The following is a 23,930-nucleotide window of genomic DNA, read 5'->3' as shown; positions in this document are numbered from 1 at the left end:
CAAAATATGCTCAGCATCAAGGTCAAATTAATTCTCTTCAGGCACTCAATCAATTGCTTAAAATATTGCCACTTGAATGTGCTTGTTCCTCCATCATGAACCATACATTCAGTTGTATATAATTTAAAATGAGAGAGATTTAAAAATAAGCCATAAATTATACACAAATATAGCATTATTTATGTTAAACTTCCAATGAATTTATTAATCTTAGGAAAAACTGATAATGAGAGAAATCATTGCTTCAGGAAGGTTACCATGGCAACAGTTTGGCTTGGTTTCCATGGTTACAAAGAGTACAGCTGAGAGGCTCAAAGAATCACAATTTCCTTTGATTGGTAGATTCTTAAAAATGATGATTTGGAAAGTGACAGGGGATTAAAAAAGAAAAAGATTTCCCTCATGAGGAACAAGACATTAAGTGTAATAATAGCACATTGATGGTCAGACACAAGACAGGCTTTGAAATTTAATGAAACATCCCTTTGCTCCTTTATAAAAAAAAATTGGACAGAATATCTCAATTTATAACAGCATGAAACTGTAAATCAAAATCGCTGCTCCTGATTAACTGGCCAAAATATGTTACATTGTTTATAATGAACTTTCAAGAATTAGCATAAAAATTACTAGTTGACTTATATTGTCAATGACCCAAATGACTAAAATAAATATTTTAACACCTCTCCATTGTGTTGTGTAGTTTAACAAGAAAAAAAGTATAATAGAAATACAATTATAAGAGCATTAATAAATCTAGAGTCAGAGAATATCTCTCTAGTTGTATGTACTTAGTCACATCATTTTATTTTCAACTTGCCAAGTAACTATCAGTCCTTACCATCAAAAATAACACAAATATTGAAAACTACTTAAGTTTCTGGTTAGGAAACCATGATTTTAAGATCTCTTTCTGTGTCTCGAAGCCCAAGATTTTAAAATATTTTCTCCCAACTTGAAGGGCAAATTGAAGAGACGTTTAGGCAGAGAAGGAAAAAAGGTCTAGATACGTAGCCCCTCCCTACCACACTGGAGTCTCTTAAGAGACAGGAAAAATGTCTGAGACTCTTCATTTAGATTTCCCCGGCAGGAAGATGTTTAAAGGGAAAAAATGAATTATATTTCCCAGAGTTGTGTCCAGTCAGGAGGCAAAGCAGTCAAAGACAAAGAATTAAAAAGCAAGGCAGATTGTCTGGGAGAGGCGAATGAAGCCTAGTGAAATGCATGTGCCAAAGGCCATGGGTCTAAACACCTTATCTGCAGTCTCTGAATTGCCTTTACCATGCAGTGCTGCAATCCCTCAAACTCTACAGGCAGTACACTAGTCATTCTGGAAATTTTATGGGCAAAAGCAAGTTTCCAACTGTGTTTCTGTCCCAGTGCTTAGAGCAAGTGGCAATGGCTGTTGGAGGAAGTGACAAGAGAAATAACCTGCCTAATCATCTTGGAAGCAAAGGAGAGCTGTAGGATCCCACTTTACTTGGGGTGGAGGGGGATCCACCCACAGGACAGAAGCAGAATACACAGCAACAGAGAACACTGAGATTTTGATACAAAGTATTTCACAAAAATGGAAAAAAGAACCCAGAGATCAAATCCTTTAAATAAGATATCCTCTTGACTTTCATGGTCATATGCTACATAAAAGTAATAGATTACAAAATACTAAAGATGTTGAACTGAAGCTCTGTGAATTTCATATCAGGTTGGAAAGGAAAATCATGGAGGATTTATCCCCACTACATCAAAGGAATCAGAAGGCCTTGACTGAGATGGATAAAAGAAAGAAGCATGTTAGCACTGCAAAAGGCTATTGAAAAGGCCAAAAAAAAAAAAAAAAAAAAGGAATAAAGGCAGAGAGAGAGAGAGATGAAAGAAAGGGAGAAAGGAAAAGGAAAGAAGACATGGATGGAAAGAGAAAGAAGAAATGGTAGCATATGTGAAATGAAATTAAAAAATCAACTTTTAAGGAAAAGTTATCTAAGAAAATAAGGAAAAATCTCTAACTGCATATTCCCAAAGAATCCAAAGAAAACACAGATCTAAGTCATCAATATACTAAATTCACAATGGTAAGATACCGTAATGAAATGAAAATGCAGAGCCAAGGACCAAATTGAAGGAGGGAAAGTAGCATTACAGAACTAAGAAATAACTTGAAACTAACTCAGGTAATTAGATTAAAAGTAACAGCAAAATGAATAATAGGAAAGAAAACAGATTCTTGAAATATTAATGTGAATGCAGAGAAAACAAAGTACTTAAAACACTTAGAAAGAAGGTAATAGATACAGAACAAGTGATAACAAAGAAACCTAGGATAATTCTTGCATCTGAGGTGGAGACCACAACTAATGGAACAGAAAAAAATATACATTTTAAAACAAGTTTTCCTTACATAAAAGAATATATGAACGTAAGGATCAAAAGACTACATGCTTCCCAAAAAAGTGTTACAAAACAAACAACCATTTAACGTGTGATAGTCACCTTCTTGAACTGTGAGGATAAAGAAAGAATTCTTCAGTCATCTAGGCTTGGAAACCAAGGCATTTAGGAAGCAGGAAATGCCTATTGTTTTCAGACAACCACATAAATATTAAAAAAACAATAGAAGCAGAGTCTACAAAGATCTAAGGGGAAATGAAGCATAACTCATGAATGTTATACCCAGCCAATCTGTCAAGCAAGTGTAAAGACAACAGAAAGAAATTTTCAATTATGCATGAATTCAGAAAACACAATCCCATGAGCCTTTTTTGAAAACACAACATGATGACACATGTAGCCACCCATGATATAGGGAAGCTATGGTAAAGGACTAAGCATTGAAAATTTTATATATAGAATGAAAACCAAATGTTATTAAGATGCAGTTATAGAAAATAACTTTACACTTCATTATATGGACATGCTCAATATGTAAAGTTAGTCTTTAAAGAATAGAAATAGAACCTATAATTTTCAAGTCAAAAAGAGAAAAGAAACTGCTGGACTGCTGGGGGGTGGGGTGTAGGAACATTAAATACTGTGATTAGTAGAGACTTCATTTAAAAAGTGATATGTAGACAAAAATTTAAATGAGATGAGGGCCTTAACCTGCAAACACCTTGCAGAAGAATATTCTAGTTAGAATGTTTCGAGCTAAACTAAAATGATAGATTCCCAGGTATGGTCTAGGAATAGCAAGAAAGCCAGTGTGACTAAAATAGAGTGAATAAGGGAATAGAATCAGGTGTGACAATAGAGATAGACATAGCCTGAGCTAGAAATATATTTTGGAAATATATAAAAGATTTAAAGGGGTGCCTCAGTCAGTTAAGTATCTACATTTGGCTCAGGTCATGATCTCAGGGTCCAAGGATCCAGCCCCATATCAGGTGCCCTACTCAGCGGAGTCCACTTCTCCCTCTGCCCTTATCCCCTGCTCATGCATGCTCTCTCTCAAATAAAATAAAATCTCAAAAAGAAAAAAAAATAAAAGATTTAAAGCCAGGAGATTAGACAAGATTACCAAGGAAGTGAATGTATGGGGAAAAAATGATTAAGGATTCAGATTTGGAGTCCTCCAAAATAGACATTTGAAACAAGAGGTATCACTAGCAAAACAGACAGAGGTGTGATCAGCAGAAGAGAAAAAAAAAAGATAACACTAAAAGCCTCTTGAGGAAGGTCTGATCAACTGTGTCAAACGTTGCCAGTAGGTCCAGCAAAACCAGAAAAGGAGATCCAAAATTAACCGCTGGGTTTAAGAGCACAGAAACTATCTTAAGCTTTAACAAAGTTAGTTATTCGTGGAATCACTAAGGCAAAAGCCTGAGTGGAGTGGGTTGGGAGAACGTAGAAACCAAGAAATCAGAGGCTAAAAATACGGAAATCTTCTTTGAGGAATCTTGCTACAAAGAGGAGGAACAAAATGATCTATGGCTGGTAGAGAAGTGGGTCAAAAAAAAGTTTAATATGGAAGTCATCATGAGTTTGTACATGATGTGAAGAATGAAAACTTGATATAAGAGTGAGAAAGGAGGGGCACGTGGGTGGCTCAGCGGCTGAGCATCTGTCTTAGGCTCAGGGCACCATCCCAGGGTCCTGGGATTGAGTCCCACATCGGGCTCCCCACAGGGAGCCTGCTTCTCCCTCTGTCTGTGTCTCTGCTTCTGTGTGTCCCTCATTAATAAATAAATAAAATCTTTTAAAAAGAGAGATAGAAAGGAGATTAGTAGTTAAGAGTTCTTGAATTTACCAGAGAGGCTGAGATGCAGTGCATGCTTGCAGGGAGCAGCCCGGATAAATCATGTTCGGCTACATGGAGGAAGACAGCTATGTGCATGCGTGCTGTTGGCAGGCAGCTACCTGTGGCAGTGGGAATTTTTGAAAGTCATCTTCTGATTCCTCCCATTTTCCCAGTGAAGTAGGATGCAAAATCATCAGCTGAGAATAGGATAGAAGGTATTGATGCTTGTTTGAGAGAAGGTGTGAAAGAGTCATCCAAGAGAGTCAATGAAATGATAATCTGGCAACATTGAGGGCCAGTTGATTTTGAGATCATAAATAAAAAAGTGAAACTAATAAGCATTGTTTTGTGTGCTTTATATACGTTTAGGTACAGGCCTAGAGTAGAAGAGTTGAATTCAACCAGTATGTATGTATGTATGTATGTATGTATGTATGTATTTATTTATTTATTATTTTTTATTTTTTTTACTAAAGGAGTACTATGAAGTAGGAAATGTGTATACTCAGGGGTGTAATTAAAACAATTCCCCCATGGAATTTAGGCTGGGTGAACAAGAGAATGAGGACATGAAAGGGAAACCAATGAGGGGTAGGATTGGAGGCGCTGGTGCATCAAAGGTCTGTTTCAGCAGAAATACCAGAGAGAATGAGCCGGAAATAGAGGATAGGATACATGAATTTGATATAATGGAAGGACTGCATTACCAGTTACAGAAGTATCTAAGATATACGTATAAAAGTTATATCTTTAAGGTAGAATAGGAAACAAGATTACTGGGGGAAGGCAAAAGGGCATGGCATTGTCATTTATGTGTATATTTTATTTTTCAAGTGTTAATATAAAAGTAGTATTGAAAAAGGTGACAGAGAATCTAAAATCATTGAGAAGACAAAAGCAGTATCAGTAGATACCAACAACTGAATAAACTTTGTCTTGTTTTTTTTCTTTAATAAACATTTTTGCCACTACCCACGCAGATTACTGCGTGTACATCTGGTAAATCATTTCTAAGAGCTGTATGCTATTCCACCGTGGGAATCTATCACATTTTGCTTATCCATTGCCCCAGTTATGGACATCTGGGTTGCCTTCAACTCTTCACTGTCATGAGTATCCCATTATGGATTTGGGGAAGAATTTCACTGAAGTACACACCTTAGTATATATCAAATATCACCAGATTACTCTCCAGTGTGGCAGCGCCAGTCTAACACCACATCAGTTAAAAATTAAAATGTTGCCAGGATCTCTCATAGGTCTATGCCTATTCACATATTTTTCTTTTCTCCCTAAAGGTAACTACAGATCTCATATTTGCTGTAACTTTTTTAAAAGTATAGTTTTAGTATCTACGTAGGCCTATTTCAAACTTTATAGAAATGGAATCACCCTAGACAAGCATCTTTCTGTGGCTTGCTTCTTTCATTCAATGGCATGATTGAAAGAAATACTCATATTGCATCCAGACAGCTGTAGTTTACTCACTTTGGTTTATGTGTAATATTTCATTATGTAAGTATGCAACTATTTACCAATTTTTTGTGTGTGAATGAACATTTTTGTTGTGTAAAGGAGGTCATCAAGAAGATGTAATCTCTGGCTAGTTCCTGAGAGATTATAGGGACTCATCCCTCATCCGTCCTTGGAATGTGCATCCTGCCTGCCCGCCCCACAAGAAGCTGCCCCAAGGACACAGTCTTGAGAGAGGAAGGTGGTGTTGAAATCATCTGGACAATATTTATGACCAAACCCAGTCAAGGCCTCTATATAAACTTAAGAACCTGGCAGAAAGGTGCAAAATCCTAGAGTAGCCCAAGACGAGCCTTGTAAGTAAATCCATTGCTTATTCAAACCACCACTTACCAATCAGAGGTGGTCTGCCTATTTGGTCTCTCCTTGACCTCTGTGGTAGGGGACCAGTTTCCCAACCCATGGTTGTTTCCAATCTGGGGTTATAATGATGGATGCTTCTATGAGTATTCTTACATATTTCTCATGACGTAGATGTGCAAGTGTTCCTTTGTGATATATACCTAGAAATGGAATTGCTAGGGCATTGAATATGTGTCTCTTCAAACATGCTGAATAATCCCAAACTTTTCTACATATTGTAGCAAAATACACACTCACTAGCAAGCATATAAGAGCTACCATTGCTGTGTCTGGCAACACTTGGTATTGTCAGTCCTTTTAGTTTTTGTCATTCTAAGAAGTGAGTAATGATATCACATGTAGTTTTTCTGTTTACTGCTGAAGTTAAGCACAGTACAGGTCTATTTGCATGATTTCATATGGTAGAAATTCTAAACATATTGCTATATTCTAAATATAAAAGTAGACCCATATTATAAGCATATTTTTGACCTGAAAATACATACACAAGAGTTCACACCAATTATTTTGGGGAAAAAACTGATATGGGAAAGAATATAACCTTTTACTTTATAATTTTCAGTATCATTTCAAAGTTTTCCATACCATGTGCTACTTTTATTTAAAAATATACAGAACATGAGAGACTCCTAACTCTGGGAAACGAACTAGGTGTGGTGAAAGGGGAGGTGGGGAGGGGGGAGGGTGACTGGGTGGCGGGCACTGAGGGGGGCACTTGATGAGATGAGCACTGGGTGTTATTCTTTATGTTGCAAATTGAACACCAATAAAAAATAAATTTATAAATTAAAAAAACAAAATAGGAAAGCTTTTGAGAAAAAAATAAAAATAAAAAAATAAAAATAAAAATATATAAATCAAAAACTGAAGTTCAAAATTATTTTAAAGCACATACTATTTAAACAAACACATAAAATGAATAAACAATCTTTCATGTGTCACCAGCCAAGTCTTTCACTTGAAATGTAGAATAGGACTTCTCATGTCCAGTACACATGTGGATACCGAGCCCTTGAAAATTGGACAGTGCCACATGTTGAAATTATATGTTTGAAATATCTGGTTAAGTAAAATATATTATTTAAGTTAACTTCCCCTGTTTCTTCTAGAAAAGTTTTAATGTAACTTCTAGAAAAGTTTGAATTACATTACCTATGTGGCTCAAAATATATTTCTATTGCACTAGAATCTACCTAGCGACTGGAGAAAAAACACGACCAAGGAGATTTCAAAAGAAAAAACAAAACTACACAAAACATAAATATACTTTAGGCAAACACAGAGTTATTTCTAGATATGCCCAGAACACAAGAGTATGCTGTATAAATCTTATTCAAATCACAACTGACGATAATTTGAAGTCAAGAGCATAATCATAATTCTCATCCATTCTTCACAGTCCATGCATCTGCTTGTAGACAAAATAATGAAAGGAGAAGGTCCAAACAAGAAATCATGTTGTTGGTGACCTCTATTCCATCATTTTTGTAGTTAACGTTCCATGAATGCCCACGACCAGTCAGGACCTGCATTGGGCACCACCATCACCAACAAAAAGAATGTACACAAATAACAAAAACAGGCCTTCTTTTTCCACTCCCATCCCATGTAGTGAAGCAACATTCTCCATGTCACACAGGACACATCCCACTCTTTTAGCCACTGCTTAGCAGAGCATGCATTTAAATGTGGTCACATTTTCTGAATGAGCTAGCCTATAAACAGCAGCAGAAGAAAACACTAAACATGCACTATTGAGCATAAATTAACTCTCGTGTACTTTGCCTATATGTTTAATGTATATTTGTTATGATAATTATCTCAGTTTCTTGGAACTATGCTCTTGGGGGGATCTGAGCTTGCAGAAGCTTATTTTCAATGCTGGGAATGCGAAGAAGATGTGCTGCAGAAAACAATTGGTGTCCTCTGGCTGGCACTGAACTGCAGCTGCCCTGGCTGTGCGGGATATGGCTGCTGTCAGTGAAAGCAGTTGTATGCAGCGCACTGCTGGGCTGGCGGCTGCAGCGACCCAAGGGTTTGGTGCAGGATTTTGGTGATGTCAGGGATGCAGGCAGATGCTGGGAGGACAAAGTGACCACAAGGAGCAAGGTGCAAGAAGCAAGGCACAAGGTAAGTATATGTAAAATAATGGTAGAAATAAAGAGATTTTCAAAATGGCAAAGTAGTTTGGTGGGGAGGATTGAGGTCTCTGAAGATTTTTCAGATTTTTAATTCTCCTTAATCGACTTAGCAGCTTCTATTTCTATCTGTCTATCCATCTATCATCTATCTCTATCTCTCATCTCTGCCTCTCTATCTTCCCCCCACTTCTCTCTCAGATACACGCATAAACATACCTCTGAAAGACACCTAAATAAATAGTTGTTGATATGTCATATGTTTGTACAAGTTTTCTGCTTGTAATTTCCATCTATTTCTCTAGTAATATCCCTGGAATGAGCCAAGAACCTCTCAGAATATCACCCCCTATTTTTAGACTCTTTAAAGCAAAATACCATTAGGAACTATTAAAAGTTTACATTATGGCATAACAGATCAGGAAAATACCTGAAGATAAAGCACAATAAACACAGAATACTTCAAAGGACTCCATTCAGCTTAACTTAGTCCTACCTAAAGAAAATGTATAAGGCTAAAATTTATACAAACTAAGCTTCTGCTTCTGCCTTGGGCTTTACAATCTACTGATTATGGGACACCATTTGTCCCATGGAGTCTGTCCACAGGATTCTAAATTAGGAGTCCTTTCCATGTCATCTTGGTAAATGGGGATCCTTCTAGATTTGTTCCAGAACCAGCTTTCTCCTACTTTCACAGATTCTTCTCTGTATCCAGAATTCTTGCCTTTTTTCCTAATCCTTTCATCAGTATCTTTTTAAATGTGCAGAGTGAGAGGGGGTAAGAAATCCATCTTTTACTAACAGCTAGGAGGCATGATCCAGTTTACTATCCTTTTATTATTTAAGAAAAAATATCTTAATAGTTATTATAGTTATAGTTATTATTTATTATAGTTATTATTTCCCTTTTTTAAAGGAACAGAGGAAAGGAAAAATTAGACGTGTATGAAACAATGAATGATGCATTATTGATTCCAATTAGTTTCACTTTTCAGAGAGAGGATGAATTACATCATTTTATTTTCAGGAGGTTGTAACTTACTCTTAGCTTAGAAAATAAAAAGAATATTTCAATCCTGTATTATGATACTTCAGTGGAGTACACATCCCCCCAAAATGGGGGCCATATCATTACATCTGAATATACTCTATAATGCTATGCACATAGTAAAAATTTAAAACATGTTTATTGAATGAATGCATAAAGCATTGCACCAAAAGGACAGATTTGAATAAGTTAGTAAAGAAATGCACTTTAAGGGATGCCTGGGTGGCTCAGTGTTGAGCATCTGCCTTTGGCTCAGGTGTTGATCCCGGGGTCCTGGGATTGAGTTTTGCATCCAGCACCACTCAGGGAATCTGCTTCTCCCTCTGTCTACATTCTGCCTCTCTCTCTGTCTCTCATGAATAAATAAAAAAAAACTTTTTTAAAAAAGAAAGAAATGCAAAAAAAAAAAAAAGAAAGAAATGCACTATGCACTGTGATAGAAGGTTTGCAAAGTGTAGATAAATGGCTACTGACGTAGGAGGCACACATTCCTAGGAAAGGAACATCCTCAAGTTTACATTAAGGGAATGGATATTTAATAGTATAGTTATAAATCAAATAACTCTGGAAAAAAACATTTATAATAATGACATTTCTCCCTATATTTGTTTTATTTCCTTTCTTAATTTATTTATACACACCTTATCTTATTACACAACTTTTAGTATGGGAAATTATAAATCCAGGGATAAGATTCATGCATAGAAATGCATGCCTTATGTGCTACATGGTTGCCAAAAGTGGATTCACATTTTCGCTGACTATGCCATAAGGCTCATTTAATGAAAGGAGCTATTTTATCAATAAATTATAATCATTTAAAAACCCTTCTCCACCTATAGTAGCTAGTTTATGATCAGTTATTCATAAAATTTGCTATTATTCTTACATTATACAGAATGATAGGAATAGCTGAAAACATAAATATATACAAAAGTGTTCACATTACTTAGCCATGCTATAGTTAAAACTTCTGAATGCTGCCTTCTTTTTTTTTAAGATTTTATTTATTTGAAAGAGAGAGAGTGTAGAGTGAGAGACAGCATAAGTGGGAGGTGGGAGGGGCAGAGGGAGAGGGAGAAGCAGACTCCCCACTGAGCAGGAAGCCCAGTGGAGTGCTTGATCCCAGGAGCCTGGGATCATGACCTGAGCCCAAGACAGACACTTAACCCACTGAGCCACCCAGTCACCCCCATGGATGCTGCCTTCTTATAAATCAATATTTGGGGGTCCCTAGTTAATTCCCCACTCTATTGACCAGACCAGTGTTGGAAGGGGTATACAGAAATGGGAACACTTACCCATTACTGTTGGGTATGTAAATTGTTACAAGCACACTAGAGTTCAATTCTCCAATGATCTTCAGTGATAGCAATTTTTTAGTATTTGCTTAGTACTTGATAAATTCTGCAATGATGCTTAATAAAAATGAGAATCTTCATACTCCATAAGCCAGCATTTTCATTTCTGGATATTTACCTTCAAAAGACCACAATACATGTGCATAATAACATTGCCTTATATAATGGAAACAATTTAAATACTCATTAGAAGGACAATGGGCAAAAGTGTAATAAAATAAAATATAATAAAATGTATATGCATTATATCCATAAAATATAATAATAGGGAGCCGCTAAAAGCAAATGTAACATTATGAATTATAATGAATTTTAGAAAACACAATTTCAAGTGAATAAAATGTGTTTTGGAATTACACTTCAAAAATATTAATATAAATCAATAAAAACAAATAATTCCCTCTCATTCCATATAAATGTATATATATGATTATATATGTATACAGATATGTATATGTTTATATGTGTATATATTTAATTTTTAGGAACACATAATTTTATAGTAAAACCAAAATAACCATGAAATATTCCTGAAGCTAGTTATTCTCAATGCTTGGTCCTTGGTCCTGCCCTAGACACATTGGCTTATACCTTATTCCATTTTCCACCCTTTCCCCAGCAGATGCTGTCTGAAACATAATGCTGTTTTGATCATAACAGGGAGCTTATCTGCCACTAGACAGATTTAAATAATTTGCAGTCTCTCCTTTTGTTACTGAGAGACCCTATTTTGATGAGCCTCTTCAGACATAAGAATTTGAGTCCAGTATCTAACTATTAAATATTTAATTTGATTCCAAGGGAAAGTTTTAAACGAGGATGTAATATTGAATAAACCTCTTCAGGGAAATGTTCTAAACAAGGATGTGGATATTGAATAAACAGATCTTCGGGAAGAGCTGTGATATGTCCTCCTGCAGAAAGGCCATGGGTAGAGGGTAATTGTAGTGAAATTATGATGCAGGGTTTTTTTTTCCCATTTTCTTTTGGCTGGATCTGAAGTTGGGGGTAAAGAGGCCCTTCTTTTAGAAGGGACAAGGACAGTCAAGACCTAACATCCTGAGAAAATAAGCATGCCCAAGCAACAGAGCTGCAGAGCAGAGGCTCAGGAGAGGGTTGTACCCTGTGCAGGGGGAGGCCCGTTGACTGTTTTCTAATATTTATTTTTAAGTCTCTTTTTCTGTACTGATCCCACTGTGTTTTCAAGCCCTGGGTTTTGCCTGTTGGACACACCCACCTTGTGCCAGCTATATTTCACGGCATCACGCCAGTGGACCGGAAAGGTGTAGCCTGATGGCAAAAGGAAACTGATATTGATGCTGCTTGAAACAGCCCAGAGTTTCATAGCACACAAACAGAGAGGTGGACATGAGAGTTCTGAGGGCTGAAAGGAGGTCCAGGTGCTTTCACTGAGGCAGCAGGTGCAAGGAAAGGGGGGAGGGGGATTGAGGGCAACTTGCAGCTGGAGTTGAAATGACTGACAGCAGCAACGTCAGCAGGAGAGGAGGCGAAGCCAGCTCTTGGAGCAACACCACTTGGCTGTAGGAGCACTCAGCAATAGGACACTTGAATCTCCCACGGGTCCATCAGGACAGTTTGTGAGCCTCTCTTTGAGAAAGGCTGGGAAACGGAAAGGGATGGAGGGAAGGGGAAACCTCAGGTTGGTATCTGCTGAGCCTTTGAAAAGAAAAAGCAATATTAGCACTGTCTTTGGGAGGACAGAGGGAGAAAGTTTAAAGAAAGAAATGGGCAGTTCCTACACTACACCAAGTTAAATGGCCTGGAAGTTCTCCCTTACAGGTTAAATATTGAAAGAATCCATTAGTCAGTCATATGGCCATATCCACATAGACGGATGATTGGCCTGCCAAAATACATGTTTTTTTTTTAAAGATTTTATTTATTCATGAGAGACACAGAGAGAGAGGCAGAGACATAGGCAGAGGGAGAAGCAGCCTCCCTGAGGGGAGCCTGATGTGGGATTCGATCCCAAGACCCTGGGATCACGACCTGAGCCAAAGGCAGTTACTCAACCACTGAGCCACCCAGGTATCCCCCCAAATACACAATTAACTCAAAATTGGTGCTCTGTGGAAAGTCAAAATCAACAGGTCCATTATGACCATAATTTAAAATATCAGGTTTGGAACACCTGGGTGGTTCAGCGGTTGTCTGCCTTTGGCTCAGGTCGTGATCCCGGGGTCCTGGGATGAGTCCCATATTGGGCTCCATGCATGGAGCCAGCTTCTCCCTCTGCCTATGTCTCTGCCTCTCTCTGTGTCTCTCATGAATAAATAAATAAAATATTTAAAAAATGAAATATCAGGTTTGATAGTATTAATAACAATTTAGCTCCTTCAGAATAAAGTTTTTTTCAAATGCCCAAGACAAATGCTAAGAAATCCAGGAAACATAATTTAGTTAAAATGTTAATCATATTGGGGGCCTGGATGGCTCAGTCAGTTAAGCCTCCAACTCTTGATTTTGGCTCAGGTCCTCAGGGTCTTGAGATCGATCCCCTTGTCAGCTCTGTGCTCAGCAGGGAATCTGCTTGAGAATTTTCCCTCTCTCCTTCTCCCTCTGTCTCTGCCCTTCCGCCCCCTTGAACACACACACGTTCAATTGCTCTCGCATTCTCTCTCTCTCTCTAAATAAGTAAATATTTTTTTAAAATGCTAGTCATATTATTCACCTTTTCTGCAAATGACATCAGCTAATGGTAGTTCTTCAACCCCAAATACTTCAAAACAAAAGCAACAATAAAAAGAAATATCTCAAAAAAAAAAAAAAAGAAAAGAAATATCTCTTTGCCAAATAAGAACATAAACTTTTGACTATCAACAACAACCTGTGAGGCTGACTTTATAATAATTTTTCATTATGCTCTATGGCTTATTAGGCCACTTAACTATTTTTAGAAGACAGACAATGTTGCTTATAATGCAGTATGTCTTGCAAGTTCAACCTTTGCAAATCATGCCATCCAGGGCAATTGACTTGGGGAGCGAAATCTCCATGGTCACCTGGTCACCTGCATTTAGAAAGATGAGCTATCTAGTCAAGGTGACAGTGCCTTCTCTTCCCCCTCAGTATGCAATGCAGTTAAATATCACCTGTATGTTCTCATTAACTTTGCAAGATTATTGAATGTTTGTATTTTCATATGTCTGTGATTCATCAAATTCAATTAAAAACGAAACTATAGATTTATTTGTTACATAAATAGTAAGGAATAATTCTTGCTCCTTTGCTTTTGGGGGAGAGAATGCGAAGAAATCTCAAAAGAAGAATAACATTGAAGTTTGAACATTTTTGCATGGGCGCTGGGTTTTATGCTATATGTTGTCAAATCAAACTCCAATAAAAATATATACAAAAAATAAAATAAAATAAATAAAATTAAAATTTTGAACATTTTCAAAATATAAAATATTGTATTTAGAACTGTCAGAAACTTACACAGGACAGAATAATGTATCATAGACTCTGACACAGAAGATCTGAGCATTTCTGATGTAATAGCAAATGCAAAGGTATATATTCCAAGAAATAAAAAACAATAAGTGAAAACAAGACTCTTAAAATGAGTGTTGCATATTTTCCTTTCCTGTTTTTATTATCTCTAAATTGTTCCTTCAGCTACCAAGAGAGAGGATGCTTTGAGTAGTGTTTACCTTTGGTGATAGCTTCGTCTCCCCCTGTTGTCCAAAGTGATAAAATACATCACTCTGGAAACAGTAAGGCACTCCCTTCCTCTGTTATTTGTAAGCTGACATGAAGTAGACAGACACCTTCTGAAGTTTTATGCATGCTGTGTTTTTTCTCCTTGCTGCAACAAGAAAAGCCTGTTCTTTTAACCTGGCTGCCTTTGAAGAAGTGACTCAGACATCTTCATGGCCTCTAAAGGTAAGAGTAAATATAGCCAGCTAATAAATTTGTCCTTATTTATGACTAAAAATATTCAGTGGTAGGGATGTTACAATCAGTGAGATTGATATTTTAAAACCTGTCATTTATCACTTTTTGAACACTGGAATTTTTAACTTCAAGGGACTGTTCCATTAAATTAAAAAAAAAACTATCTGATTGAATGTAAAAGTTAAGATATAAACAATGTTTTAGTTATCATGAATATAAATATAGTGAATTAATAAGAAAAGCTGCATAGCAGAATTTAGAAGGGCAATATTTAATGCCAAACACAAGGACAGGTTGATATTCCAAGTTTAAAGGGATTTAAAGAAAACTTTTCACGCATAAGTTAAATAGTGTTAAAGGATAGCTCAGTCTTTTAAATTTGTTTAAAATGTGTGTACATCCATTTATCATAAAGAATTCAATGTTTTATTGATAAATTTTAATAAACTTAATAGACTAGAAGTAAATATTGTTGAATTACGAAGCAAAAAACTTCCAAAACTTCTTTGATAGTAAATTATATATATAAAAAAGCAAACAGAAAATAAGTAATTTAAATAAGCAGATTAATAAGGGAGTTTGTGGCAGGGGGACTGGGAATTTATCCCTCAAATTTGTGAAACTGCATAAATATCATTAGTACTCTCTTCTCTCTTACTTTAAAAAATTTCTAAAAAGACCAGAGATATGGTTGTTTTTGAAAGTAATGGGTTTCAGTCTCACTAAAAACACTTGTGAAATTATATAAAAATGAAATTATAATGTGTTTCTTTCCATTATCAGACCAAACCATTAAACTCTAGCCTATAATAAAAAGTTTTAGCATGCAGAATTATGATTAGTATAATTGGTGGAAACCTTTAAACCTAATTACAAATAGGATAATAGAGTCTACCAATTTAAAATATCCTAAATTAAATTAATGAAACATTCAAAGAAGCATGTAGGCTTATTTGCTTTCTTTATCAAAACACACTTTTGGATGTGATTTAATATGGAACAAAGGAGATAATCTTCATTTTTTTTCTTCAACATTTAATGTACACCAGTCCCTGAGTGTCACTGGCAAAGCTCAAACCAATTGTAAAATATATACATGAAACAACAAAATCATGAATTTTAATATATGTGTGCCTCATTTTTACATTTGAAGGCGAACAAAAAAATCTTGACAAGTCTTTTCTTTCATTTAAGACTGACACTAACACTTAATCCAAAACACTTCAACACTTTATAAGAGTTACAGCAACAACTGTAGCCTGTAAGGTAAAGAGTTGCCGAGTATGTGAAATATTTATAAGCTAGTTATACATTTTTAAAAGAGTAGATAGAAATTCAAAGCCAGATAGAAATTCAAAGGAGTTCCTTCTTTATCTGGTGGTCTGAGTCTTTGAAGAAACTTGTGACTGGAAAGCAATAGTGAGATCAAAATATGATTAATCTACCAAAAAGGCAGTGATGTTCAGTAATGATAAAGAGTTACTAAACTTAGAGGCAAAACTTCAGGTGGAAAATTAATACTACTGCAACCTACTCAAATTATTTAGTGAGCAAAACATCTGTTAGAGACTCTATTCTATTTAGAGGAAATGAAAATGAAGCTTCCTTTGGAATGAGAAGTCTGATTTGAGAGGCAAGTCAGATTATCATCATTATTTACCTAAAATATTCTTGTACACCGTTTTCCTCAAATATGTTGCAGGACATTATTCACAACATCATGAAAGTCCTCTGGTCCATGAACTATGTTGATAATTATTATTTTCCCAAGGAATACAGGACAATTGGATATTTCACACATTTTGTCGGCAGTTTAGGCACACAGCACCACTAAACCAAAGGACAGTCTGAATACTGGATGCCATTAGAACTGAAGAAATATTTGTGTGGTCTGGGCTCTCCTGATTTAGTATAAATAAACATAATTTAAGAACAAGTTTGTCAAAAAAACAAAAAAAAGTTGGTCCCAAATTTTAAGTTCAAGAAAGACAGAAGTTTCCAGGATGATCTAAACTGAACAGCAGCTATCTTTAAAATCTGCTCCAATATACTGAAATCTCAGAAAAGAAAGCAAGTGGGGGGCACCTGGGTGGCTCAGTGGTTGAGCGTCTGCCTTTGGCTCAGATCGTGATCCTGGGGTCCTGGGATCGAATCCCACATGGGCTCCCTGCGGGGATCCTGCTTCTCCTCTGCCTATGTCTCTGCTTCTGTGTCTCTCATGAATAAATAAATAAAATAAAATAATAAATAAAATCAGAAGAAAGAAAGAAGAAAGAAAGAAAGAAAGAAAGAAAGAAAGAAAGAAAGAAAGAAAGAAAGAAAGAAAGAAAGAAAGAAAGAAATCAAGTGATATCACAATGACGGTACCAAGAGTTTCCAACTGAGACTCTATTCCAACTTTCAACATGATCTGTCCTGTGTCCCAAATGCATCACTGCTTCTGGACCTGCTGTGAGGTCTAAGGACCCAAAGACCTGGGTCTGGAATGTAGAGCCACTCACAAGACACTCAATAATCTGCACTTTGTAATGGCAAACATAGCTTACAAAAGATAATTAGAGTAATTTGCTAATGTTTCTAATAATAAAATTGACAAGAGAATCTAATAATCTTCTGCTGGTTTTTATTAGAAATTGATCCTTATATGTGTTTTAATTGAAAGATAACATGTATAAAATGCATAAAGAACACCAAACTTAAGTTCATGATTTTTTAAATAAGGTTGCACTTGTATAATTACCATAAAATTACGATATAGAACATTTCCAGCCCCTCATAAAGTTCCCTTTTTGGTCAATAGTGACACACCTTCATACCCAGGATGAACTTCTAGCATAACATTTTATCATTACGAACTAGTTTTCCCTAGGTCATAATTTTGCCCCTATCTTTCTCTGAAAGTCCATGACAGCAGTGCTTTTGGCACTAAACTGAAGAAAGGATTGTTCTGCGTTATTATTTCTAGTTGATGTTGCCGTATTGGTCATTACCTTCTCTCCCAAATCAGACATGGTCTTACACAGTCTTTCTCCCCAGTTTACTGCCTGAGGTTCCATTCAGGCCACCTTCTCCAGAGCAAGAGGAGTACCTAAGCCTATGTGCTTTTTGCCTGCCCTGATCTGAGAGGTTCAGGATGGGGCCTGTGGAAGCAAATTGCTATAATATTATTGGTATGAAGCTCTATTTTATTTGTTTATTTTCTAAAGATTTGCTTGCTTTTATTAAAAAGAGGGGCGGGGGAGGGCAAAGGGAGAGACAAGCAGATTCCCCACCGAGCAGAGTCCAGGCTTGGTGCTTGATCCCAGGACCCTGAGATCATGACCCAAGCTGAAATCAGGAGTCAGCAGCTTAACCACCTGAGCGACCCAGGTGCTCATATATAGAGCTCTATTTTAATGAGATCAAATGACAAGTGTGTTTCCATATGGTCCTAACACAACCATGTCCAAATTCTAAATGTCACAGACCAGTACCAACTTAAACACCTATTGTCATCTATTCTTACAACCTGAAGGTTAAGTAAATAAATGAATCACCTGGCAACTGTTTTTCATTAACACCACACGTATACACAAACTTAATGAATTACTGCAAATAGTTTGTCAATGTCCAAAGGACCAATCCTTGGGAGCCATGTATTCTTCACCAGTTTATTTTATTTTATTTTATTTTTTAATCCTTCTCCAAGAACTCATTCAGGCTTTGCTTGAATTATCTTAATAGTGGGGAATTTACTATCTCCAAAGGAAACTCAGACCTTTCTTCAAATTTATTTTTTAGAGATTTAAAAGATTCTGAAAAATACACCCTCACATACACACAACTTACATGAACTCAGGAGAGACCAAGAGACCATTCTAATCTACTATGAATTATATGGATATCACTCCAACTTTAGTTTATATACAGTGAGAATACTTATTTAAATCTGTGTGCAGATTTCAATCTGTTATAAACTTCCTATTGGCAACTGTTTTCCTTGCCCTCCCCATTCATATGTCTTCAGAATAGTATGAATTATGTTTTCATAATGCCCCCTCTAATATTTGAAAATACCTATCACGAAACTTGATCCATACCTACGCTCAATCTAAGACAGCATAGTGTTTTCAAACTAAATGAATGCAAATGTGAGGACTCAAATAATTATGGATTAATAAGGATGAGGCATAAAAACTCTGATAGTCTTTGAAAAAAAATGGTATCTAAGGAAGGGAGAGGGAGAAATCTAAATGGCAATCATGTGAAAAGAAAAAGGAAAAATAACAGTAGAAAGGCAGTAATTTATATTTTTTAAAAAGAAGATTTTTTTCATGCATAATTACATCTTATGCATGATACTACACACGGTCCAGACTAATGCAGGATAAATAGCGAATCTCTAAATTTTAACCTAACCAATCACTGAAACAGTAACATTTTTACCTGGCAATACTATAGAAAACAGGTGATTCTCTTTAAAAAAATCAATGCTAGACATTATAGACTTCTGTAATCACTTTATCTTTTGTAATATTGGGTAAACTACAAAGGGATTCATGCTGTCAAAAATGTTTGGATGCTTTTATACAAAATACTGAGAAATCAAAGCTTCATTAGATATTATACTGCCCTTATGCTCATAGATTAGTTTGAATATTTTCACAGTATATAGAATTAAGCCATGAGTTCCCAAAGTACATGGTCAGAGCAGCAGCATTAGGTCATCTGGGAACTTAATGGATATGCAAATTCTCAAGTCTCACCCCTACCCCAACTCCTGAAGCAGAAACCCAGGAATCTGTGTTTTAACAAGCCCTCCAGGTGCTTCTGGTATGGCCTGAAGAGTAAGGACCACTGAATTAAAACTAGTCATAGCAGTAGGACTGATAAAAAGAGACAAAATATCCTCAGCAAATACAAGGTACCTTCATAATATTTGAGAAAGGGAGAATATGCCTTGAAACGCATAATTATGACTCAAAACTGATGTCTAAGTTTATCCTTTTATGAGTAGAGAATATCTAGTTCCTTTTACTATTTCTTTTCCTTTTGGAGTTTATCATTTTTTAGCTCTTTGAACAGGAATTTAACTTGCCTTCAGAAAATATATTTATGGAATCATTTTTCTTGCCCAATTATCCATCTTCCCACAACTACTACTAGCCATCTTTTGCCTTCCTTATTCTCTGGCTTAGGGTTAAGGGATGGCAATAGGGAAAATGCAGGAGATCATTGACCCTCTGAATTCAGGCGTAACAAATACCGTGAGAAAAACTCAATGAAACGGCCTAAATTTAAATATGGGCTGAGATTTTCATTCTCTTTCAGATGCACAGAACCAAAGAAGTAGAGACTTGCCTGGCTTTCTTCCTGGAGCTCCAGACCCTGACCGCAGCTTTCACAACTCACTTCCCAACCCAGGGAACCAAGTGTGGCAGCCAGCTCTCCCTCTGCCAGGCAGTCTCCCTCCTGGTCTAGAATATTTAAGTCAGGTGTTTTTATCTCTCTATTTCTACACACGCTCGCCCCTTAAAATGAATACAGATTTGGTTTCTTGCTTTTCAACCAAGGTTGAAGGACTTCAGCAAACCACTTATTGAAGTGAGAAAAGCACTGTAAATCATGAAATTATGATAAAAAAATCTCTATTATTTGGAAAGAAACTTGTTCTCTTTTATTCCCACTTCTATTTTCCTTATTTATTTGGCAGAGTATGACACTAAACATTTTTGATGGAGCTGTTTAGCACATTTATCCTCCTTCTGCTCATTGCTCAAGATATAAGCAAATGCATCCTCAAGGAATTGTCTAACATGTCTAGTCACCTACAGCTATTTAATTAAAGGATATTTATTGAGTACTCACTATCATTAAGACATATAACAAGCATAAAACCTAGTCCCTCTAACCCGAACATTCTGCAACTTAATTGGCATGCAAAAAATGTTGACAAACAGTGCAAGGCTATGTACCAAAGCCAGATAAACACACAATTGTAATGTGTGCAGGTGCGTAGAGGAGAGAGAGGTTGTTAAGGATCTAAGTACTCAGGAGAGACTTCCGTAATGATCTGAGAATTCAGCGTCTTCAACTGAATCTCAAAAGGTAGCTATAAATCCAAGGGAAAGCAAGGTACCAAGTCAACCTCATTGTCTTTGATACTGTTGCATCTCCAAGCTGATTTGCTTAAAAGATCATATTGGTATTAGATATAGTCATTGGAGGGTGAGCAGTGATTCAAGCCTTATAACAAATCAATCAAGAAATATTATCATCTGAACCATGTGGCACATAAAGAGCAAATATATATATATATGTATTATATATATAATACATATATATAACATAGTTGTTGCTTTTGTATTTTATCCTGCAAAAGATTAGAAATACACTAATATTGAGATGTCAGCACATCTGCTGCAATTTGCAGCTTGTTTGGCATTCTTTCAAACTATAAAGTCTATCTCCTTTATCAAAATCAAATCTCTGTGTTAATTCCCTTAAGGTACAAGAGATTTTCTGTTATGCCTGATAGGGTTTAAGCTGCATGCAGCATATGTTCCTGGGAAAATGTTTATAATGGCAGATGCCTTCTCCAGAAACCCACTGGCAGACAAATATACTTCAGAGACTGGCGAGCTCAGGGAGATATGTAAAAGAGCTGGAAAAGCTAACCTACCATCTTCCATCTGCAGAAAGGATCAGCTGTAATAGCTGACTAGAGTTGATTAACTGCTGCAAGCTGTTTGGGAATGTTGTCAGACAAGGTTTTGCCAAGTATAAAAGTGATATACCAGTGCCAGAGGGCTGAGGTTTGATGATCACATATGGTCATCACATATTCTTCTTCCATCCATGAATGATGACACACCCGGAGCCAGATGCTTGACGTGAATACATTTTTTGTTTTGCATTCCATAAATAGAGATATGAACCGACTGGCTTCAGCTCTAAAATGAAGCCAATTTTCCAGACATATACCTTTGGTAATCTCTTTCAGAAAAATAAAAATATGCCACAAATTTGTGACTCTTTTACTTCAAAGGGAAAGGTAATTTATTCACCATAGACTAAAAGAACACTTGCTTGCTCTAAAGCAGTGTACTTATAGCAGGATAAACGAGCATTTTAAAATGTCTTACACCACAAGTCTGTAGGAGATACACATAAAGTGCATTTTTAGGTGTTAATTTTTTCCTAAAAACCATAAGAATTAAATAAAATCATGAACATCTGAAAACAGTACATTCTTCAATAAACAGGAAAATATACAAAATACACAAAATCCTTCTAAATTAAAAAAGTCAAAGTAAAAATTTAAAAATTCATCTATTCTCCTTTAATGAAGTCCATCCAATGACTAATGAAAATCTTGTTCCCATTAACAATTTGAAAATGTTCAGTTATGTAACATGTAAATGCACATATGCATATGTATACATATGTGGATATGTGCATATATTTGCCTGTGCAATATACATATATGGATGTGTGTGCGTACACATTTAGGTTGTTCATGTAGAGCTAAACCTAAGAATAAACTAGGTTTTTCTCTCTGGATTAACATGTTCATTATAATCAATATCATTTTATCCTATTAGTGTCAAAGGATAATTATAATTTAGTCACCCAGAGGTAAGAGTAGTGAGTTCAAGTCTACAAAGATATATGCATAGATCAAATATATTTTGAAGTACATATATTAAATGGAATCACTGATATCTGTAAACCTGATAAGTTATACATGAGAATTTATTCTTAAGCTATATATGCAAAGCTGTCATTAGATTTCCATTCTATGGTTTTCATACTTGAGTTCTTTACTTGCCCTAACACCTGATTATATGATCTGGTATGTTTAAAGTTTCCAACAATTCCTAGCCCCTCAATTAATAGCAAAGGGTGGAAGGGGCTCCTTTGAACCATAGTTTATAAGTGGCCCAGGACTACTTAATGGAAACTGCAAGAACAAAACAAGACCCTCAAATCCAAGGGGATTGCCCACAGAGATAGATCAAATCAAATATTATCACAGAGGTTGGGGTGTGTATAAGGGGGAGAGAAAATAGGAAGAAAAGCTACTCAGAAGTTCCACAGTATCACTTTAAGAATTGTTTATCCCAGTTCGTAAGATTAGTTTAGCGATGCCAATACAAGAGAGTAGAACCCATGTCAGAATTGGTTGCAGGTAGTCCGATCTGGGTTTAAAATCCCAGCCTGCCCATTGACAAACTCTGCAATCCCAGGCAAACTACTTTATCTCTCTGGGATTGTTTCTTCACAATGTAACGATGTCTACCCTCTGAGTTTTGGGGAGGATTAAATCAAACACTATGTCAAAATATCTACCCCAGTGACTACCTCATGTTAGCCACTAATAAACACCTGCTATTGTTAGAAAGCAGAGGGTTACAACTTCCCTTTCCAACATGGAGTGGATTTCAATTGACAGTCTCTAAATGTCAAGACTAAAACTTGATCTGTAGCACTAACATGAAGTTCCCAGACTCCAACCTCAGTCTTGCCCTCATAGTTCTTCTCTGCCCCTAGTTACCACGAAGGGAACCACAGCTAGATAATGGCAGATAACCTTTGTGACTTCTCGCTTCTCTTCATCCTCCATTTTCCTCAAAAGAGAACAGAACTAACAATAGGACACGACAAAAGACTGATTTTAATATTTTAAAAATTTCCATTATTGTTGGAATAGGTTTTAGAATATCTTAAATCACTAATTATTTATGGAAAATACTTTCTGTGACCTTAAAAAAAAAAGAAGCCACATGCACTCTCTTACCAATAATAAGATTTAAATAGAGGACGTGACATTAGTTTTACTGGCATCTCAGGATAAGCAAGGAGAATGTAGGAAATAATGTAACTTCAAATTTTCCAGGTTTGTGATGCCCAATCAATACCTAATATTACTAATATTTCAGTTTGTTACCAGTAAGTTTATTAATGAAGGAGGACTACAGTTAAGAAATTAAGAGGCAAAATAGAAAATGAAGTGTTGGAAAAGACAGTGGTCTTCAAGGTTCATGAATTTACCTTAGTGAAAAAAAATTCATTCTAAGAATGTATTTTACTATTTCCTTTAAAAATTTGCATTGTACACTTTTTTAATATAGTCATTTCTCATCTATGGGTACTTTATAAATTAACTTCATTTCTAATGACATAAAGCAAATTTTATCATGTCAGCTGTTAGTGGCAAAACTTATTCTGCTTAAATGGTATTTTGTTGGCATCAGTAGGATTTCTGGCTGGTTTTTTTTGTCTAGTCCAAAGGAAGCCGTGAGAGAACAATTTGTAGAATAACCTCTCTCAGCTTTAACAAAGACATTTTA

The 23,930-nt window shown here is 36.0% G+C and overlaps 1 protein-coding gene and 1 long non-coding RNA gene across 3 annotated transcripts in view; one reads left to right on the top strand and one right to left on the bottom strand.

Annotated features, from left to right (window-relative positions):
- Window positions 1-10,784, bottom strand: part of LOC125753458 (uncharacterized) — a 61,744-nt gene extending 50,960 nt beyond the window's left edge. Inside the window, exon 1 of the long non-coding RNA XR_007405353.1 lies at window positions 10,621-10,784. This is a non-coding gene — a long non-coding RNA (uncharacterized LOC125753458). The remainder of the gene's footprint in view (window positions 1-10,620) is intronic.
- The window catches only part of PLSCR5 (phospholipid scramblase family member 5), a 29,925-nt gene continuing 13,850 nt past the window's right edge, over window positions 7,856-23,930 (top strand). Inside the window, exons 1-3 of one of the 2 annotated variants that reach the window (XM_025448941.3) lie at window positions 7,856-8,260; window positions 14,520-14,586; window positions 19,909-20,072. In XM_025448941.3, the coding sequence (XP_025304726.3) occupies window positions 14,574-14,586; window positions 19,909-20,072 (177 nt within the window). In that variant the 5' untranslated portion in view covers window positions 7,856-8,260; window positions 14,520-14,573. Of the gene's footprint in view, window positions 8,261-14,416; window positions 14,587-19,908; window positions 20,073-23,930 lie in introns of those variants that run through there. The other variant, XM_025448942.3, reaches the window with a different exon arrangement.

Source organism: Canis lupus, chromosome 23, assembly GCF_003254725.2.
Source record: "Canis lupus dingo isolate Sandy chromosome 23, ASM325472v2, whole genome shotgun sequence".
In the NCBI taxonomy this organism is placed as follows: Eukaryota; Metazoa; Chordata; class Mammalia; order Carnivora; family Canidae; genus Canis; species Canis lupus.
This window is presented reverse-complemented; position numbering and strand designations above follow the sequence as displayed.